Source organism: Myotis yumanensis, unplaced genomic scaffold, assembly GCF_028538775.1.
Source record: "Myotis yumanensis isolate MYYU_CA2020_CCGP unplaced genomic scaffold, mMyoYum1.0.hap1 SCAF_9, whole genome shotgun sequence".
NCBI classification, from domain to species: Eukaryota; Metazoa; Chordata; class Mammalia; order Chiroptera; family Vespertilionidae; genus Myotis; species Myotis yumanensis.
In genome coordinates, this window is record NW_027223760.1 from 38486600 (window position 1) to 38504176 (window position 17577).

At 52.0% G+C, this 17577-nt stretch overlaps 1 protein-coding gene across 4 annotated transcripts; it reads right to left on the minus strand.

Moving 5' to 3' along the window:
• Window positions 1-355: 355 nt before the first annotated feature.
• Window positions 356-16132, minus strand: ZNF746 (zinc finger protein 746). 4 transcript variants are annotated; one of them, XM_070424128.1, is made up of 7 exons: window positions 15999-16132; window positions 12764-13063; window positions 12555-12636; window positions 11501-11614; window positions 5088-5279; window positions 4461-4586; window positions 356-2852 (listed from the first exon to the last, which is right to left on the minus strand). In XM_070424128.1, exons 1-7 carry the CDS (start codon window positions 16020-16022, stop codon window positions 1798-1800), a joined length of 1893 nt encoding a protein of 630 aa, XP_070280229.1. In that variant the 5' UTR covers window positions 16023-16132; the 3' UTR covers window positions 356-1797. The 4 variants fall into 4 exon arrangements, with proteins under 4 accessions (XP_070280229.1, XP_070280228.1, XP_070280227.1 ...); XM_070424127.1 differs by having other exon boundaries at window positions 356-2855; XM_070424126.1 differs by lacking the exon at window positions 15999-16132 and adding an exon at window positions 15444-15525.
• Between the last annotated feature and the right edge of the window lie 1445 nt (window positions 16133-17577).

Sequence of the window (17577 nt, forward strand, 5' to 3'; positions counted from 1 at the left end):
TGGGGCAGACTTGACTCCAAGACACAACTACAGGCATTGCCCATCCTTTCCTCGCCTTGGCTGAGCCAGAAGATGCAAAGAGAAAACATCCGGCATCAGCTTTGCTTTGATGTTCTGCAGTTTTTCTCCTGACCTTCCTGTCCTCATATGCGTCATATCAAATTACCTAGGACTAAATTACATAAACCCCTCCAAACGTCTCCAGAATCTTCCATTCATAGCTCTTAGGCACTGTCACTTCCCTGGGTCCAAGGTGACCAAGTGCCTGGGGAGCTGACCACACAGCCTTGGGGGGCCATGTTTAGAGGCATCAGCACCAGAGACGCAGGTCTAAGAATGAAACCCACCAAACCACCTCAGTGCTGGTTAGGTTTTATTTTAACAGGGCATTTCCTCTTCATGTGTTTTTCAAAATATCAGTTATATCAATTAGAGGTGTAAACAGGTACAAAATATACAGTACAGAGAAACAATTTTCTTAACTAGTCTATTGCCTAACAAAAGTACACATGGGGGAGCTGAGTGAATAGCAGCCCTGGTCTCTCCTCTGTGGGGGATAAGGGATCCAGAGGCGGCTTCAAAAAAACAGGAATGATTACTTGGGGACAGCACTGTGGTAGAATTAAGAAACCTGGGCCGATGTCCAATTCCACCGTTAGGGTGTCAGCAGAGCATCATCCACACCCAGCCTCTCAGACCTCGCTGGGTGTGCACACACCGTGGGGGCCCGAGGCTCAGCTAAAGCCTGAGGCTTGACGATTTTGCTCATGCACATGTGGGACAAATCTTCTGAGAGGGCAAAAACAGTTTTCCTTCCCCAAACTGAACTTCTGGAGGATAAGCCATGTCTAACCTGAGGCTTTTCCCAACTGCTGCCCGCCCCCCCCGCTGGCCCCCCACGGTGCAAGGCTTAGTGGGATATATCCCCTTTGAGTTAATTTATTTCTCATCTCTAAAAAGACTTGCCTTGCGTGTTTCACAAAGTCACAGTAACAAATGAGATATGATGTGAAAGAATTTTGACAATGAAAAAACACTACACAAAGGACACAGAAGCATTTTGCTAGAGTGGAAAAGCAGCTCCAGGTGGGTTGTCAGCCCAGGAGTCTGATAGGGATGGCCAGTGGCCCCTAACAGGGAAACACACAGTCGGACCAGTACTGTTGGGGGCCTTATCAGGTGGAGAGGCAAGCTGGCTGCTCTGGGGATGAGTCCTTCTCCCTGCTGAGATGAGGCTGCAGTTCCACAGCACCCAGCTGGTCTCAGGTCCCAGGAGGCTTGGAGCCCAGCCCAGGCCTGGGCAGAGCAGGGTCTCAATTCCCCAGGACCTTTTGCTAAGACCATCTCTTCCCTAGGAGTAACTGGGGCCAGGGGAGGTCTGGTCCGTGTCCCTCCTCACTGTGTCCCCAGCCCCGCTGACCTTCACGTCAGACTTGGTAAGGACATAGCCCACATAAACACGCTCCGGAAACCAAAAATATGCTAGAAAGTTTAAACTGGTACGACTATTTTTCAGCTTCTTCAAGAATTACAAAAGAGTTTTGTAATTAAGTTACTTAAAATTCTATGGTGCTGTTTCACAGAGAGTTCTACTTTGTTCAGAGGTGGAAGCTGTATTTGTTTGACAGTTTCTCTTCTTCCAGTGATCAGTTCAGCAACTTGGGGGTTTGGTCTCCCAGTCTCCACTCCTGCCTCTGCGCTGGCCGCCACCCCGAGGACATCTGGAAACGGGACTTTTTACACTCATGGCCCTCAAGGGTCAGAAGGCTGAGACAACTCTGGCCATCCTGGGGTGCCTCACAGGTCCCCGCCCTCGGTGGGTCCCAGGACACTCAGGCCACAAGTCCAGTCAGTCACAAGGTCTGTGGAGGCTAAGGGTCCTTTGGAGGCAGGGCTCTTGAAGGGGTCCGGGGGAGCGGCTGGGAGGGGAGGCAGCGGCTGGCCCCGGGCCGGGCCCTTGGCCCCCGCCGTGTGGTTGCGCTGGTGCTTACGGAGGTGGTCCTTGCGGATGAAGCTCTTGCCGCAGACGGTGCAGGTGAAGGGCCGCACACCCGTGTGGGTTCGGTAGTGGTCGATGAGCTTGGAGCGCTCAGTGAAGCGCTTCTCGCACTCCGTGCAGGGGAAGGGCCGCTCTCCCGTGTGCAGCATGCGGTGCCGGATCAGGTGGGCTGGCCGCGTGAAGCAGCGCCCGCACTCCCCGCACCGCAGGGCGCTTCCATCGCGTGCAGCCCCTGCCGCCCCAGCCGCCCCATCGGGCAGCTGGCCGCAGCTGCGCTGGTGGGCGCTCAGGCTCACCTGTAGCTGGAAGCTCTTCCCACACGTGGCGCAGGTGAAGGGCCGTCCCCCGGGAGACGCGGCAGGGTGCTTCTTCAGGCCAGGCTTGTGGCCAAAGCCTTTGGTCCGGCCAGGGTATTTACAGGGGTCACTGAAGGATCTCGGGGCCTGGCCTGGGTCCAGCACAGCCTCTCCGTTGTCAGGGGAGGAGTAGGGCAGCCCCTCAGGCCCAGTCCTCGGGTTCAGACCCACAGGGGGTTTACACCTGAAATTCCAGCCCCACCGGACTCCCCCAAGGAGCCAGTCCCCTGGTGGGGTCTCGTCCTGGGCCACGGCAGGGCTGGGGTCTCCCAGGTCCCGTTCAGGCCGGGCGGGCTCTCTGAGCCCGAGCACAGGGTCCTGGCTGGGGAAGGAGCTGCCCTGGCTCTCCCAGGCGCCTTCCTGGACAGGACTAGGGAAAAACCTTGTGGCTTGGCCTGGTCCAAATAGGGTCCCGTGGGCCTCTAGGTCAGTAGGGTGCACTGGTGTGGCCACCACCTCCTCTTCCTGGACTTCAGTTTTTATCACAATTTTTACATCTGCTGAGAAAGACAGAAAGACCAGATATCATTCTGTCCCCTCCTGGGCTTAGAGCAATCCTCTGATACTTTCATCTGGAGATTCAGTAGCTCCTCTGCCCCTACCAGCACACGGAGCCCTGGTTTCCAAGCCACAGGATCCAGCTCAGCAGAGTGCCCCCAGATGGTCATGAGGCTGCTTCAAACCCCAGGTGAGGACATCCCTGTACTAGTACCTTCATTGCAAGTAAAACCACCATCGCACCTGCTTACGGGATTCCATTTCTACTTTGGCTGTTAAGGCAAATCAAGAATTTATCTTGCCCTAACCGGTTTGGCTCAGTGGATAGAGGGTCGGCCTGCGGACTCAAGGGTCCCAGGTTCGATTCCGGTCAAGGGCATGTACCTTGGTTGCGGGCACATCCCCAGCGGGGAGTGTGCAGGAGGCAGCTGATCAATGTTTCTCTCTCATCGATGTTTCTAACTCTCTATCCCTCTCCCTTCCTCTCTGTAAAAAATCAATAAAATATATTTAAAAAAAAAAAAAAAAAAGAATTTATCTTGAGGAAGGAACTCTGACCGCTGGTGGCAATATACCGGAGGGGAAAAGGCACCGGGTTGGGGATCATGTGAGGTGGCTCTGCGGCTTCCCACAGACCAGCTGTGGGCTGCAGGATGATTTTTAAAAATCTTCACCTAAGGATATGTTTGTATTGATTTACAGAGAGAGAGAAACATCAAGGTGAGAAAGAAACATTGACCCGTTGCCCTCCGTACCTGCCCCGACTAAGGATCGAACCCACAACCTAGGTATGTACCCGTATTGGAAATCGAACCCACAACCTTTTTTAAAAATATTGGTGGTGTATCAGATGATGCTCCAACCAACTGTGCCACCTGGCCAGGGCTGCAGGGTAATTTCTTAACCAACAGCACATCTGTGAACCCTGGTCATAGGGCTGTATGAGGGTTACCAGATAACATGTCTGAAGACACCTTGCATGCGATTTGGCATGCAGCAAGCATCCAATAAATATGGCCAGCTAGCTAATAATAAAAATATTAGTAAACAGTAAAAATGTGATTATGTAAATGTATTTGAATTTCATTTCCTGAAATTTTGTATCAAGGATCTAGGCTTTTAGCACATTTTTGGAGTGCTAAAATATAAAGTAACAGATAACAGGCCTACAAAATAGAAATAAATACAAAAATAATACATAAATTTGGAAGTTTTTTTCCCAATTCTGGCCGTTGGACACTTGTCTTTGGTAGTGCTGATACCTAAGAAGCGCTTCTGGCTTGGTTGGTTTTTTCTTTGCCAGAGAGGAAGAGGAGGCAGGTTCTGAGCCTGGGCAGGAGGTGCATTCTCTCAAGGGACTGGCTTATGAGCACTGACTGGTTAACATGAGAAAGAACGGCTGGAAATATGGACATGCTCAAGGAAGGCTGTCCAAGCCTAAGAATCTGGACAGAGATGAAAGACAGACCTTTGAGTTCTAACATCCCAGATACCTAATACCTGCTGGCTGACAGGGCAGGGCAGCTCATCAATGAGGAGGCAGCCGGGGCCTAGGCAGCCTGCAGGGCAGCTGTGAGTCTTTCCTACCCTCTCTCTGCCACCTGTACCTTCTGTGGAGGCCGCCGTGTTGAGCTTCAGGGTCCCGTCTGAACATGCGGAGGAGGGGTGGTGGGGAGGGAGGTCTGCCTGCCAGGAAGTAGGTGGGATAGTGGTTGAGAAGTTGGAGTGGACGCCTGCAATGAAGAGATCAGAGCCTGTGGGTTAGAGAACAGAAGCAGCAGGAAAAAAAACCCCACAGGATAGAAAGAAGAGACGCTGAGACCCACCCCGGGCATGCTGCATGAGCAGAACCCCCCACTGCTCCTGAACCAGGTTTCCTTTGCTCCCCTCTTGGAGGCACCAGGAGGCTCAGGGGTCACTGACTTATTTCATATCGCCCCTCCCTAATATCAGGCAACGGTGCCTTAAATGCCCAATGCTGGGGACAAGAAAAGTGCAGCTGATGGAATGAGGCAGAGAAATACCAGGGCAAGAGCTTCACCAAACCCAGAGGTGCCCAAGGTGTCCTTTAGTGCAGGTCCTGTCTTAAAGTGAAGAAACTTCTAAGCTAGTCAGGCCAGATGTTTGAAAGCCCATAGTTCCCATAATGTGGCTCCCAGGAACTCCTTACCCCAAGGCCTACCCTGGGCTCTGCCTCTCGTTCCTGGTATCTGCTCCCAGTTTGAGCCACTCACCAGAAGCAGCATCTGTAGAGACATCTCCTGCTCCGGAATCCAGCTGGCTGAGGCCCCATGGCTCCTCCCCGATATCTGGCTGTCCAGCTGCCCACGCTTCTACCCCCAGAGCCTGCTGTTCCTGGAGCTGGAGCTCGCCCTCCTGCTTGATCTGCATTAAGAGGTCAGGGGCAGGAACTGGGGCTCCCGAGCCTAAGAAAGGGAGAGTGTGTAAGCACAGCCTCAGGGCTCCCTGGCCCTGAGGTGGACACACAGCCAGGCAAGGAAATGGACCTCTCAAGGGTCACTTCCACTCCTAGGTCTATACCTAGAGAAACTTTTACATATGCATAAGAATTTTCACAACAGCATTTTTCTTAAAAGCAAAAGAGTTAGAAACAATACAAACAACCATCAACAGCAGAAGGAATAAATGCATTGAGTTACATCCACAAAATAGAAAGGGATAATGTGGTAAAAGTTGTGACAGTGAATGAACTACAGCTGTACCACATAAACACGGATGACTCTCAAAAACATGTCAAAGGAGAAAAGCAAGTTAAAGAATATATATGACCGTATTCCTATATAGTTCAAAATCAGGCAAAATTAAGTGTTATTCAGAAATATACACATAAGAAATAAAAATGTAAAGAAAAGCAAGAGACCTATCATGTTTGTTCTGAATTGTGTGTGTGTGTGTGTGTGTGTGTGTGTGTGTGTGTCTGTAAGAGGAAGGGAGGGGCCTGGAACCAGAGAGGGACAATGGGTTCTTGGCAGGGTCTGGTGGTGATCTATTTCTTATGCAGGGTATTATGGGGTTTTACTGTCTTGCTCTAATCTTTATCTGAATTTGTTCAGTATGTGATTTTGTTTGTTATATAAAATACACAGTGAATATATTTAAAAAAAACACAGCTGATCCAATATAACCTAAGAGATTCTAAATAGACAGATCATTATATCTAAAAAGAGAGTTGAGCAAAATCTCTCCTTTATTAAACACAGAGCATGGCTGTTCACCTGTAATAACTACTTAAAACATATTATTGACTTAAAAATCCCATTCAGAACATAGCTTGATCAGTGTGACTCAGCTGTTTGGAGCATTGTCCTGTGCACTGACAGGTTGTGAATTCAATTCCTGATCAGGGCACATGCCTGGGTTGCAGGTTCAGTCCCTGGTTGGGGCACGTACAAGAGGCAAATGATCCATGTTTCTCTCTCTCCCTTCCTTCCTCCCTCTCTAAAATCAATAGAACATATCCTTGGGTGAGGGTTAAAAAGTAAAAATCCCCTGCCCTGACTGGTTTGGCTCAGTGGATAGACTAGAGCATCGGCCTGCGGACGCAAGGGCCCCAGGTTCGATTCCGGTCAAGGGCATGTACCTTGGTTGCGGGCACATCCCCAGTAGGGGGTGTGCAGGAGGCAGCTGATCGATGTTTCTAACTCTCTATCCCTCTCCCTTCCTCTCTGCAAAAAATCAATAAAATAAATTTAAAAAAATAAAAAATAAATAAAAATCCCATTCAGAATACAAATAATAACTCTCAGAAGAAAACTGTAAAAACTTGTTCAAGCACATAGAAGCCTTCAGGAGATAAGTCTTTCTATGGATAGAGAGACTCAGCATTGGAATGAGGGTAATTCTCCAGAAACAAAATTATAAAGTGCAATTCCTATAAAAATTTCAATAGGATTTTCTGAGAACTTGCCATAAAGCTTCTGAAACTCATATAGAACAAAGGTCCAAGAATAGCCATGAAAAGGAGTAGGAAAGGCTTGGTCTCCTAGAATCTGGCTTCCTAGGAAGCTCCAACAGTCCGTGTGGGAGCAGAGATGGCAGAGACCAAGAAACATCAGACAGAGCCCAGAAACTGCATCTGCCCACATGGAAACCTGGCTCCCCATGGAACTGGTATCACAAATCATCACAGAAAAGACAATGTTCAGCAAACTTTGTGGGAAAATCAGATGTCCTTGTGGGGGAAATTTTTAAAATGTTCCCTTGCAATCTACACAAATATTAATTCTAGATGGATTAAAGACTTAAATGTGAAAAAACAAAACTTTAAAAGTTTAATAAGAAATAATGAAGGCTGTCTTTCTGAGCTGGGGAGAGGCAGGGAAGGGTATCTTTTAAAAAATATATATTTTTACTCATTTCAGAGAGGAAGGGAGAGGGGGAGAGTGATAGAAACATCAATGATGAGAGAATCATTGATAGGCTACCTCCGGCACACCCCACACTGGGGATCGAGCCCACAACCTGGGCGTGTGCCCTTGACTGGAATTAAACCCAGAACCCTTCAGTCCGCAGGCCAACGCTCTATCCACTGAGCCAAACTGGCTAGGGCAGGGAAGGGTCTCTTAAAACAGAAAAGCAGGGATCATAAAGGAAAAGACTGATATGCTGACTCTACCCCAAATGAAAACTTCTACGTGCGAACTATACAGTGAAAAGACCTGCCACAGACTGGGAGAAAGTATCTGCAAGGCAAAGAAAGGGTTCATGTGGAGAACCTACAGAAAGAAGTTCTGCCGAAACTGGTTTGGCTCAGTGGATAGAGCGTCGGCCTGCGGACTGAAGGGTCCCAGGTTCGATTCCGGTCAAGGGCATGTACCTGGGTTGCGGGCATGTCCCCAGCGGGAGATGTGCAGGAGGCGGCTGATCGATGTTTCTTTCTCATCGATGTTTCTAACTATCTCTCTCCCTTCCTCTCTGTAAAAAATCAATAAAAAAAAAAAAAATATATATATATATATATATATATGTGTATATATATATATATATATGTGTGGGTGTGTGTGTATGTGTATATATATATATATATATATATATAAAGAAGTTCTGAATCAGTAAGAAAAAGAAAACAACAGTAGAAAAACAGAAAGACATTTCCCTGGAGAAGAAACCAAATAAACCTATGAAAAGGATGCTCAATTTCAAATGCAAATTAAAACAAGGTATGATTTCAACCGCATCCAACTGACAAAAATCTAACTCTGAAAAGTGGGCACAGATTTAAGAAAACAGGTCCTTCCTAAGTGCTGGGCAGTAGTGCAAGCTCGTGTGCCCGCGGGAGCCCAGGAGCCCAGCAGAGGTGCAGACCAGCACGCCCTGTGATGCAGGGTTCCACCCCTCGGTCTAGTCCCTATGGAGACATCAGCTTGTGGACATAAAAAGGCATGTTCTAGATCTAGAATGTTCACTGCAACACCGCATATAAGAGAGAAATCAGAGAGAGCTCAATGGAGGGACAGAGGATAAACTGTAATACAGTTGCTTTTGGAATATGAAGCTTCTGTAAAAATGCTGAACATCTATATGCATCAAGAGGGATAAATCTGAAATACAGAATATTGAGTGATAAATATATGATATTTACTTAATTTTCCAAAACACAGAAAAACATATATTATAGATTATTTACGCCTACATATGTACATAATAGACGTTTTAAAATGTGGGTGGAAAAGATATGATATTTACCCAGGGACAAATAAGACTGAGATCTAAAAAGGAATTTAAATTGTATCAGAAATGTTTTTTTACACACACACTTTAAATTATGAAACATAGCATACAGTCAACATGTATTTACTGAATTCCTACTCTGTGCCAGGCAGTATTCTAGATGCCCAGATGATTATATGAGCAAAACAGATCAAAGTTCTTATCTTCTTGAAGTTTATATTCTAATGGGGGGGGGGGGGGGGGAGAGACACTACATAAATCCATAAATAAATATGAAATACACTTAATAATCTATAGATATAAAATGTAACAATAGATGATGGTATCTGTCATGGAACAAAGCAGGAAAGGGAGGCTGGAACTCCCAGGCGGGGAGTGGGCTGCACCTGTAAGTAGGGTGATTAGGGAAAGTCACATTTAAGCAGAGACCAGGAGGAGGGAATGAATTGAGCAGGAAAACATATGAAGAGCCGTCCCGGCAGAGGACACAGCAGGTGCAAAGTCTCGGAGATCAGTACCTAGAGCGCTGGGGGAACAGCAAGAAAGACGGTTAGGTCAGAAAGAGCAACAGGACACAGCAAAGGAAAAGTGGTGAGTGAGTTGGGGGGAATCACCAGGGGGGGCAGGATGTTCTGTCAGGCAAAGTGCATCTAGGAAGTGAGGGATCAATAATGGCAAATGTCACCAACAGGGCAGGTAGGGTGATGGACTGTTAGCACCATGGAGGTCCCGGTGGCCTTGACAGGAGTAGGCGAAGGGGCTGGATAGTGGGAAGACAGGGTGGAGGCAGCAGGGAGTGTGGGGCAGAGGCTTCGGGGAATGAGCAGGGGTAGATGCTGGCGGGGATGAGGGAGACAGGTAAGAAGTGCTGAGCCACAGTCCTTGAGAAGGTGGCCTGGATGGGAATGAGTGCCCAGTGGAGGAGGGTCTCTGACCACAGGGTTGTCAGTCTGTCATAGAGAACTGGGCACAGATGCTGGCAGATGGGATAGTAAGGACTGTAAGTGTGTTTTGCTTTGTTTTTCAATTAAATAATGTATTTTCATATAAAAACTATTCTAAACAGAAGGTGGCGATTTGGCTTGTGGGTCACAGCTGGTCAACCTCTGGACTACTGAATGAATGGACTGAGGAGACACGCTGACTGCGCTCTGAATCCCAGGTGAGAAATGGCGAGCACGTGGGGCTTTCTCCAGCCACATGCAGCTGCTGGGGAGCTGGTGCAGAATGGCAGACAGGTTAAACCAGGATTATGGTTTTGCTAGAGGACAACAAGGAATAAAAGGGGCGAGGGAGCTGAGGGTGTGTGCAAGGGAACAATGATGATGGTCCCGGAACCCAGGCTGGTGAGGAGGGAAATGTGGCCGGGTGGGCAAAGGCAGCAGGCCCAAAGGCTCTCGGGAGCTGGAGGACAGGGAGGGCGTGCTGAGATCGAGGCGATGGGAGAGGTACACTGCTGTCGCCAACAGTCAGGGGAATGACCACGGAGTGGGTGGCAGAGAGGGAGTGGGGAGCTAAGGAACAGAGAGGCCAAGGTGCTCAAAGGACCACCCTCGTGGGACTGCCATCGCCAAGAGCGATGGCAGGAGCAGAGATAAGTGAGGGAGGTCTGCAGAAGGCGGTGGAGAGACAGAAAGCATGTAATTCGAGGGAGGGGGAGCCTGGCACAGAGCAGCCCCTGCCAGGCCGGGGGGGGATGTGGGAAAGGGGAAGCTGCAGAGGACACCGGGCCCCCAGGGACCCAGGTCTCATCTGAGCAAGGATGGTGGGGCAGGGACGCCCAGGAGAGCCTGAGGGTTGGAGGTCCTGCTGAGACCTGAGTTCCACAAAGCACGGCAGTTAGAGCTGGAGAAAAGTTGGAGAGGAGGTCTGACAGGGGCTGCACCAAGCCCAGAGGGGATGAGTGAGTGGGGTCCGGTCTTGGACAGGGGCGGGTGGGGTTTAAGGCCATACACAATTCTCGATGTGCAGGCAGGGCATGTGGGGGTCTTACCAGCAGCCGCCCTATTTCCAGGTCCCCTTTCACTCTTATTAATAATGGTATAGAAACCATTCATGTTATAAATGTAATAAAACAATCCCACTGTGAACCTCCCACCCAGACTAAGAAACTGCAAGATCCTGTGTCATAACCCTCTTTGTCATGCTGTCCTTTAGCTTTCAGGCTGTCCTAGGCACCTAAACAGTGTCTGACCTCGGGTCTGACGGTGTGGCTGGTTCTGTACACCATCAGCCCTTGGAAAAGTGAAAGTGTAGTCGCGATGAAACGGCAAACACAGCAGACACATTTCAGTCACCACAAATTACACACAGTAAGACGCTTTAGTAACACAGGTGAAGGGAAGAAAGGGAAGCCCAGGCATGGGGGGACAGACGAGGAGGAGGCGGGTCTCCCTGGTCAAGGGACAGACTGTCATTTACCCCACAGCCCCGCCAGGCTTTCTTCAGTCATGTGGCTTGACTCACACATCCACCCGTCCTTTCCTTAACTTTCAAAGGTGCTGACTGGCTCCAGGAAAATCTGAGACAGCGATACCTGGTATTCAGATTCTCCTTAAATCAACCTGGTTCTAAATCATAGCAAAAGTGTGGTTAATATGTGGCTAATGGGTTAATGGTCTGAGACAACTAATGAATTTCAATGAGATGTGGTTCTTGGATGGAGGAGAGGCTGACTCTTCATGAACTCAATGTTGTCTTTAATAGACGCCTACCTTCCCTATCAATGTCCTTCCTTCACTTTCACTAATTCAGTGCTACTGGTTCTGTTTCTTTCCTAAAAGTCTGGGTTTGCCATCTGTTTCCATGCTCGGACGTATTCCCGAGTTAGCTGAATAGGGTATAGGTCACAGCTCAACTACAAAACAAAACTTAGAAGGCCATGCCCTCTCTGGCCCTTTACTCCTGTTTCCATCAGATTGCCCAGTGTCTCCCTGGCCCCCGCCCAGCTCCTCACCTGGACTCGGGTCCACAGGAACATCTGGAACCTTGGGGGCTGTGCGGCGCCAGCCACACGGCTCCTTTCCTGGCTCAGTCTGGGAGAGGACCTCGGGCTTGGAGATGGCGTAGTCTGAGGAAAGACATAAAGGTTAGCTTTTGCCATGTGGTTCCATTCAGAGCTGGGGATAGCAGCCTGGGAAACCCAGAATGGCCAAGACACTAAATTTCCTGATTGACACAGAGCAGTGTTCTCAACCACAAGCAATTCTATCCCCAGGGAGACATTTTTGGTTGTCAGGCCTGAGGGCTGGAGGAGAGGTACACCTTGTGAGGTCAGGATGCTGTTACCCCACCACACAGAATCATCTGGCCCCAAATGCCACAGTGCCAAGGTGAAGAAACTCTGGTATAGTCTCCACATTAAGAAGCGATACATTTCTGCAAACTGAAATAGAACATCACACCTTCACCTGCTCCATCCTCACTAAGGATGCTCACTGCCTCCAGGTCTGGGGTCACAGAAACACCCGAGAGGAAGGAAGCCCAGGAAGAAAGAGCCCAGCCCTTCTGGGGTATCACATGAGGAGAGTGGCAAGAGCCTCGGGTCTGGGGGAGCAAAGTCTCGAGCATGAAGACAGCACCGGCTGCAAGAAGCATGGTCTGCTCACATTCTCCACTGACCCAGAGGAGCGTCACAGTCAAGGCCACATCTCTCAGTAAGAGAAAGCTAAAAGAGAAGGCCTTTCTCAAATGTGGGTGGATTAGCTCCTGGAGTCAGTGGTAGGCGCCTTCTCTAAGCCTCAGCAGGGGAATGGAAACAGCCTTGCTCCACCCCTGGTTAGGTGAGGGGCCAACCCACCTCGGTCTGGTATCTTGTGAATTTCGCCAGGTGGAAGGGACCTTACAACTCAGTCACCCAGCACTCATCTTTAGGATGAAGAGATAACTCTTTGCATGGTCAAAGTTTTCAGTAATTTATATATCCTTGTGATAAAACCCACCAGCATGAAAAGAGAGATCTGAGGACTCCCCTAATAACACTGAACAGAGAAATGACTATCAGGCCTTACCCAGGGAGACCAGTGTCTCATAGTTGCCCCTCCTCACGTGCTTGTACAGCTCCTTTTGCCATTCGTCCAGCTTGCCCCACTCCTGCTCGGAGAAATAGACAGCCATGTCATCAAAAGTCATGGGCATGTGGAACCTCAGGTGTCACGCATGCCATCCACGTTTACAGGCACAGCCCCTTGGGCTGTCCCACCCCAGGTGCCCAGCTTACCTTGGGGGCCTCTCCCTTGCTGCCTGGGGGCAGCCGCAGGACCCAGAAGTTCCTGTTCCTCAGCAGGTTCTCCATGTTCTCCAGCCGCCTCTGCAGCAGCCCGTACTCCTGCAGCAGGGTCCCCAGCACGGCCCACTTGCCCTCCAGTTGGTTCCCGAACTCCAAGGTCGTCTTCTCACAGTCGGCCAGCTTCTTCTCAGCCATCCCTGTTCGACCTTCTAGGGAGAGCAAGCGGGCAGCCTGCGATTCGATCTTCCTCTCCATTGCCTGAATGGTAGCTGCCATTGTCCAGGGAGAAATCTTCCAGAAACAAAGAGAGACCAGCATTGACCATTCCACCAGTCATGTTCTGTGAGCCCAGCTGTCTTAGGTGTGGGGGAGCTGGAATAGGGGTGGGAACCCACATGTGAAAAGTGGGGATGCCCTGGGCCACATGCCAGGTTTCAGTCTAACGATCACCTCCTCTGGGTGTCTTACACATCACCCAAGTCTGGGGGCTGCCGTGCCTCCAGGCCTCTGCAGCACGCCATGCAGACCCCTATGGTGGCATTCACTGCCCTATCGTTATCTCCTGCACCCTCCTGTATGACCTCTGAAGGCTGCATAGGCCCTTTTAACAGCATGGCGCATGGCCTGCGGCAGGCGCCCAGTGCAATTCTGCTAAACAAATGATGACTGAGCACTACTGGGTGTTTTAGTGGAGAAATGGTAAACTGCAGGTTTACTAGAGGCCAGCCAGCACTTCCCATCATAATCACACAAGAACCTCTACTGATGATGACCTAGCAAAAAAACAACCCAGCTGCTTCACTGAAACGGCACAAACAAGAGTGCTGCTCAACTGCTTTTTAAAAAGCAGCTTGTGTCTCTTTTTAATAAACATAAAAACCTAGTGGTTAATTCCTCTCCCCACAGGACAATCTGATTTGGTTCCCTACCCAGTTACCACCTCCCCCCCTCCCCAAATTAAAAATCACCATTATTGCAAATCTCCACCAGCCAAGTTAGGCTTTTTGCTATAACAAGAGTCCCGGGGGCCCCTCGAGAGTCTGACTTTTTCTGTCACTATTCCTACTGCTCCTCCCAAGAGGAGAATTATGGTCTTAGACATTCTTTTCTGTGTGTGTCTCAGACATTCTTGTAGCTGCTCCAGGCTGTGACACACCTTACAGATTGGAGGGGAAGGTAAGACAACGCCATTAGGTTTCACTTTGGCATGTGCAGCAACATCCCACAGACGTGGAGCCTCTCCATGCAGCTGACTTTCCTGTCTCTGGAAAGTTCCCACAGTGGCTTGAATGACTGGCAGTTGGGGACGATGAGGAAAGGGCAGATTTTGCTTTGGGTGGGGGCTGGACCACCTGACTCACCCACATGTCAGAGTGTGTGTGTGTGGAGGGGGGCGGTCCTCACTATTCATGCCTTTTCCTGGCGTGCCTGTTGCCTGAGGACCCACAGTACCTTACAACATTCTGGAAATGACTCCTAAAGAAATGGTAAGTGACTATTTGCAAAATAAAGAAGTGACTATTAGGAACCAGTGTGGATGCACGTAGGGAAAGTCACTGAGCACTAGAACATGGGTGGACTCCTCAGAAAACAGTGACAGGAGAGTTTGAGCAGGGGCCAGAGGATCTGGCTGTTTGCAGGGAGGCTGGACCAGATGACCTCTGACCTGAAGAAGAAAGAGCTCTGGCTGGGCCTCAGAGGAGGAACTGGACAGGCAGAAAGCTGGATGTGTGTGGCACTCCTGCCTTCCAGGGGCTGCAGGGCCTGCACTGGGCTAGCACCTCCGCCACCCCCCCCCCCACCCCCCGCCTGTCCCCATCATGATCCCAGCCTCCAAGAGTTTGCTCCAGAAGCTCCCCATCCACTGAGGTCCTACTCACCCCAGCCTCCAAGCACACCTGTCGGCCATCATGACCATCTTTGCATTGCAGAAAGGGCCTGAGTAAACGCCTACTTTGTAAACAATAAGGCCTCCCCCGTCCCGTTTTTCTTACCACTTTAACCAGGCCCTGTGTAAGGCTTTCACACTACCTGGTGGGAGGTGGCGACTCTTTCTGCTCAAGCCCAGCTCCTTATTAAACGGTGGCTGGACAATACGGGGCTGTCCCGACTCCTGCCAGGGAAGCCGAAACCTCTGTGCTTGAGGAGCTGATGGTAAGAGAGCCCCAGATTCTTCAACAGCTCCTCACCCATGTGGTGGAAGTCCAGGCGTTGGAACCCCTTCCAACGCTCCCTCAGCCTCCTCTCTCCTGCAGCCTCCCGACCAAAGCCCTCTTTTTCAGGTGCAAGGACACCTCTCCGTTCCTTGAACCGGCTAGCACTGCCGCCTCTCCCCGCGCCGGGAGCCGTCCTCCCCGCCTGAAATCCTAGCCTTCCCTGCGAGCCCAGCTCAAATCACAGAGGCTCAGGCCGGGAGGGGTGCGGACTGCAAGGGCAGCCCGTGCCCTCTGCTTCCCCCGCCTCGCAAGCATGTCTACCTCAGTGCAGGGAACACTCACCTGTTCTGCACTATTCCTGCCCGTGCCCCTGCCTGCTGCGCCCCATGCAGCGTGCTCCTGAACACAGAGCGACCTTGTCTTTGCACGCCCTCCCTAGCGGTGCGATCCTGGGCAAGTTAACTTCTCTAGGCCTCAGGTTTTCCTTTCGTACGACAGAGCGAGCGAGCACCTACCCTGCAGGCTTGCTGTGCGGACAGAAGCATGCCTAACCGGGCTGGTGCGGCGCCTGTTTCTACGCACGGGGGCAGCTGTCTTCCGCCCGGACCCCAGCGAGCCGGGCACTCGGCACGGGGTGAATGCGGAATCCAAGCCGCTTCGGACACCTCCCAGGTGCCACCGGGCCGCTGGGGGGAGCTACGGGGGCAGGGCACGCCGGGCAGGGCGGTGGGCAGAGAAAGGAGATGCGGGGAGGGGGGGGGGGCACCCAGATACAGGGGCCCGCGGGTGGGGCCGGGGCAGGAAGCCGCGGAGGGCTCCGGAACCGGCGCGGGGCGGCCTCCGGGGCAGGGACGGCCTCCGGGGCGGGGACGGCCGGTTCCACCCCGCTCGGGCTCATCTCGGAATGGGGGGCTCAGCCGGCGGGCGCCGTAGGCCCCGGCGGACCCCGCGCCCCGCTCGCCGCAGCCCCAGGCCCGGCGGCCCGGCCCGGCCCCCGGAGCCCCTCCCCGGGGCCTGCGGCGCCGTGTGCTGGGCCCGGCCCCGAGTCCGCGCGCGCGGGCCGCCCTTACCGGAGCCGCGGCCGCCTCGGCCATGGCCCTGCGCTGTCCGGCCCGGCCCGGAGGAAGTCGCCGCCGCCGCGCGGCCCGACGCAGGCCGGCTCCGGCCTCTCCGCAGGCGCCGCCTGCCCGCCCGCCCGGCCCGCCGTCCCCGTCCGCGGCGCGCGCTCCTCGCTGGCCGGCCCGCGCCGCTCCGTCCGCAGACGCGCCGCCGCCGTCAGCGCCCGGCCGGTCCACACTGCATCCTGGGAGCCGGCGCAGGCCCGTGAGGCTTCCTGGAGGCAGCGCGGCCGCACAGCCCCACCTGCAGCCCGAGCGCCGAACGGCAGGCGCCCGCCCCGCCCCGCCCCGCCGCGCCGCACCCCGCCCCGCCCCGCGGACCCCCGACACCCGCCCCCCCGGAAACGGCCGCGCGCGCGCGCGCTGAGTCACCGCGGGACCCCGCGCCCCACCTGCCGCCGGCCGCGTCTCGGGGGCGCGTCGGGCTTCGGACCCCGAGTCCCCAGGGACCCGGTGACCGAGAGGATCGCCCCCCTCCGGGGACCCGCGCGGCTGCCCCCGGCCCCCTGCGCCCCCGGGGGAGCCGCGACGTCGCACCTGCCGCTTGGGGTCCTGCCGGGCGCGTTGGGCTTCTTACGGCGTCGTTGCTTATTTACGGAAAAAATTCCCCCAACAATAGGAACGTGGTTCGGTAAACCCCGGTAGGCAGCCACCCTACCGTGTTTATTACCCATAAACACATTTTTAATGGAATGACCAGTGGGACACAGTATCACCATTTAAAATTATGTTGGTAAAGAACTTGGTATGGGAAGATGTTCCTGATATTTTAAGAGACGCCGGTCCAAGAAGAAATAAAATAAGAGATGCCGGTCCAGAATGGTCCTATTTTTATTTTTTTTAAATGAGTGTATGTGTATAAAATGACCAGTTTGGAAGCATGTAGTCTCTAAGGAGTCTTCTTTATAACAGTGAGACCTCAGGCCATTTTTACACATTTTCTAACTTTTTCAAATTTAAAAATTTTGTAATAATAATATTTTATAGAAGTTTGTGGTAATAATAGTATTTTTAAACAAGAAGGTGAGAGAAAAATAAATTGGAAAAAAACCTAAAGTGAACCTGAGTGGGGGACGGAAGGAGCCTTTGAAGGGGGCCCCCCTGTGGCCACAGGATGCATTTCCTTTCCGCTTCCCTTTCGGGTGGCTCCTTCCTGCAGAGGAACCTGCACCACGTGCTCCAGACTTCTGTGGGGCTGGGGGCAGCAGCGAGGTCTCAGCATGCCCTTGTTTTCTCTCGTCCGCCTGGGCAGACCAAGGCAAAGGGGTCACCCTGGATGCGTTCGTTGTGTATAAAAGTGCAGCCTCTTCAGGAGTGATGGTGGGGGAGACTCTTAATTCAAACTATTTTGGGAGGTCTGTTGTGTGTGTGTGTGTGTGTGTGTGTGTGTGTGTGTGTGTGTTCCTCACTGATATTGGCCTGGCTGTTCTGTTTTCCTTTGCCCTCAGCTCCCAGGGATTGCCACTCATGGTGCTGACAGAGACAGGGAAGGCGACGTGCCGGAGGGATAAGAGATTAATCAGGAGACTAC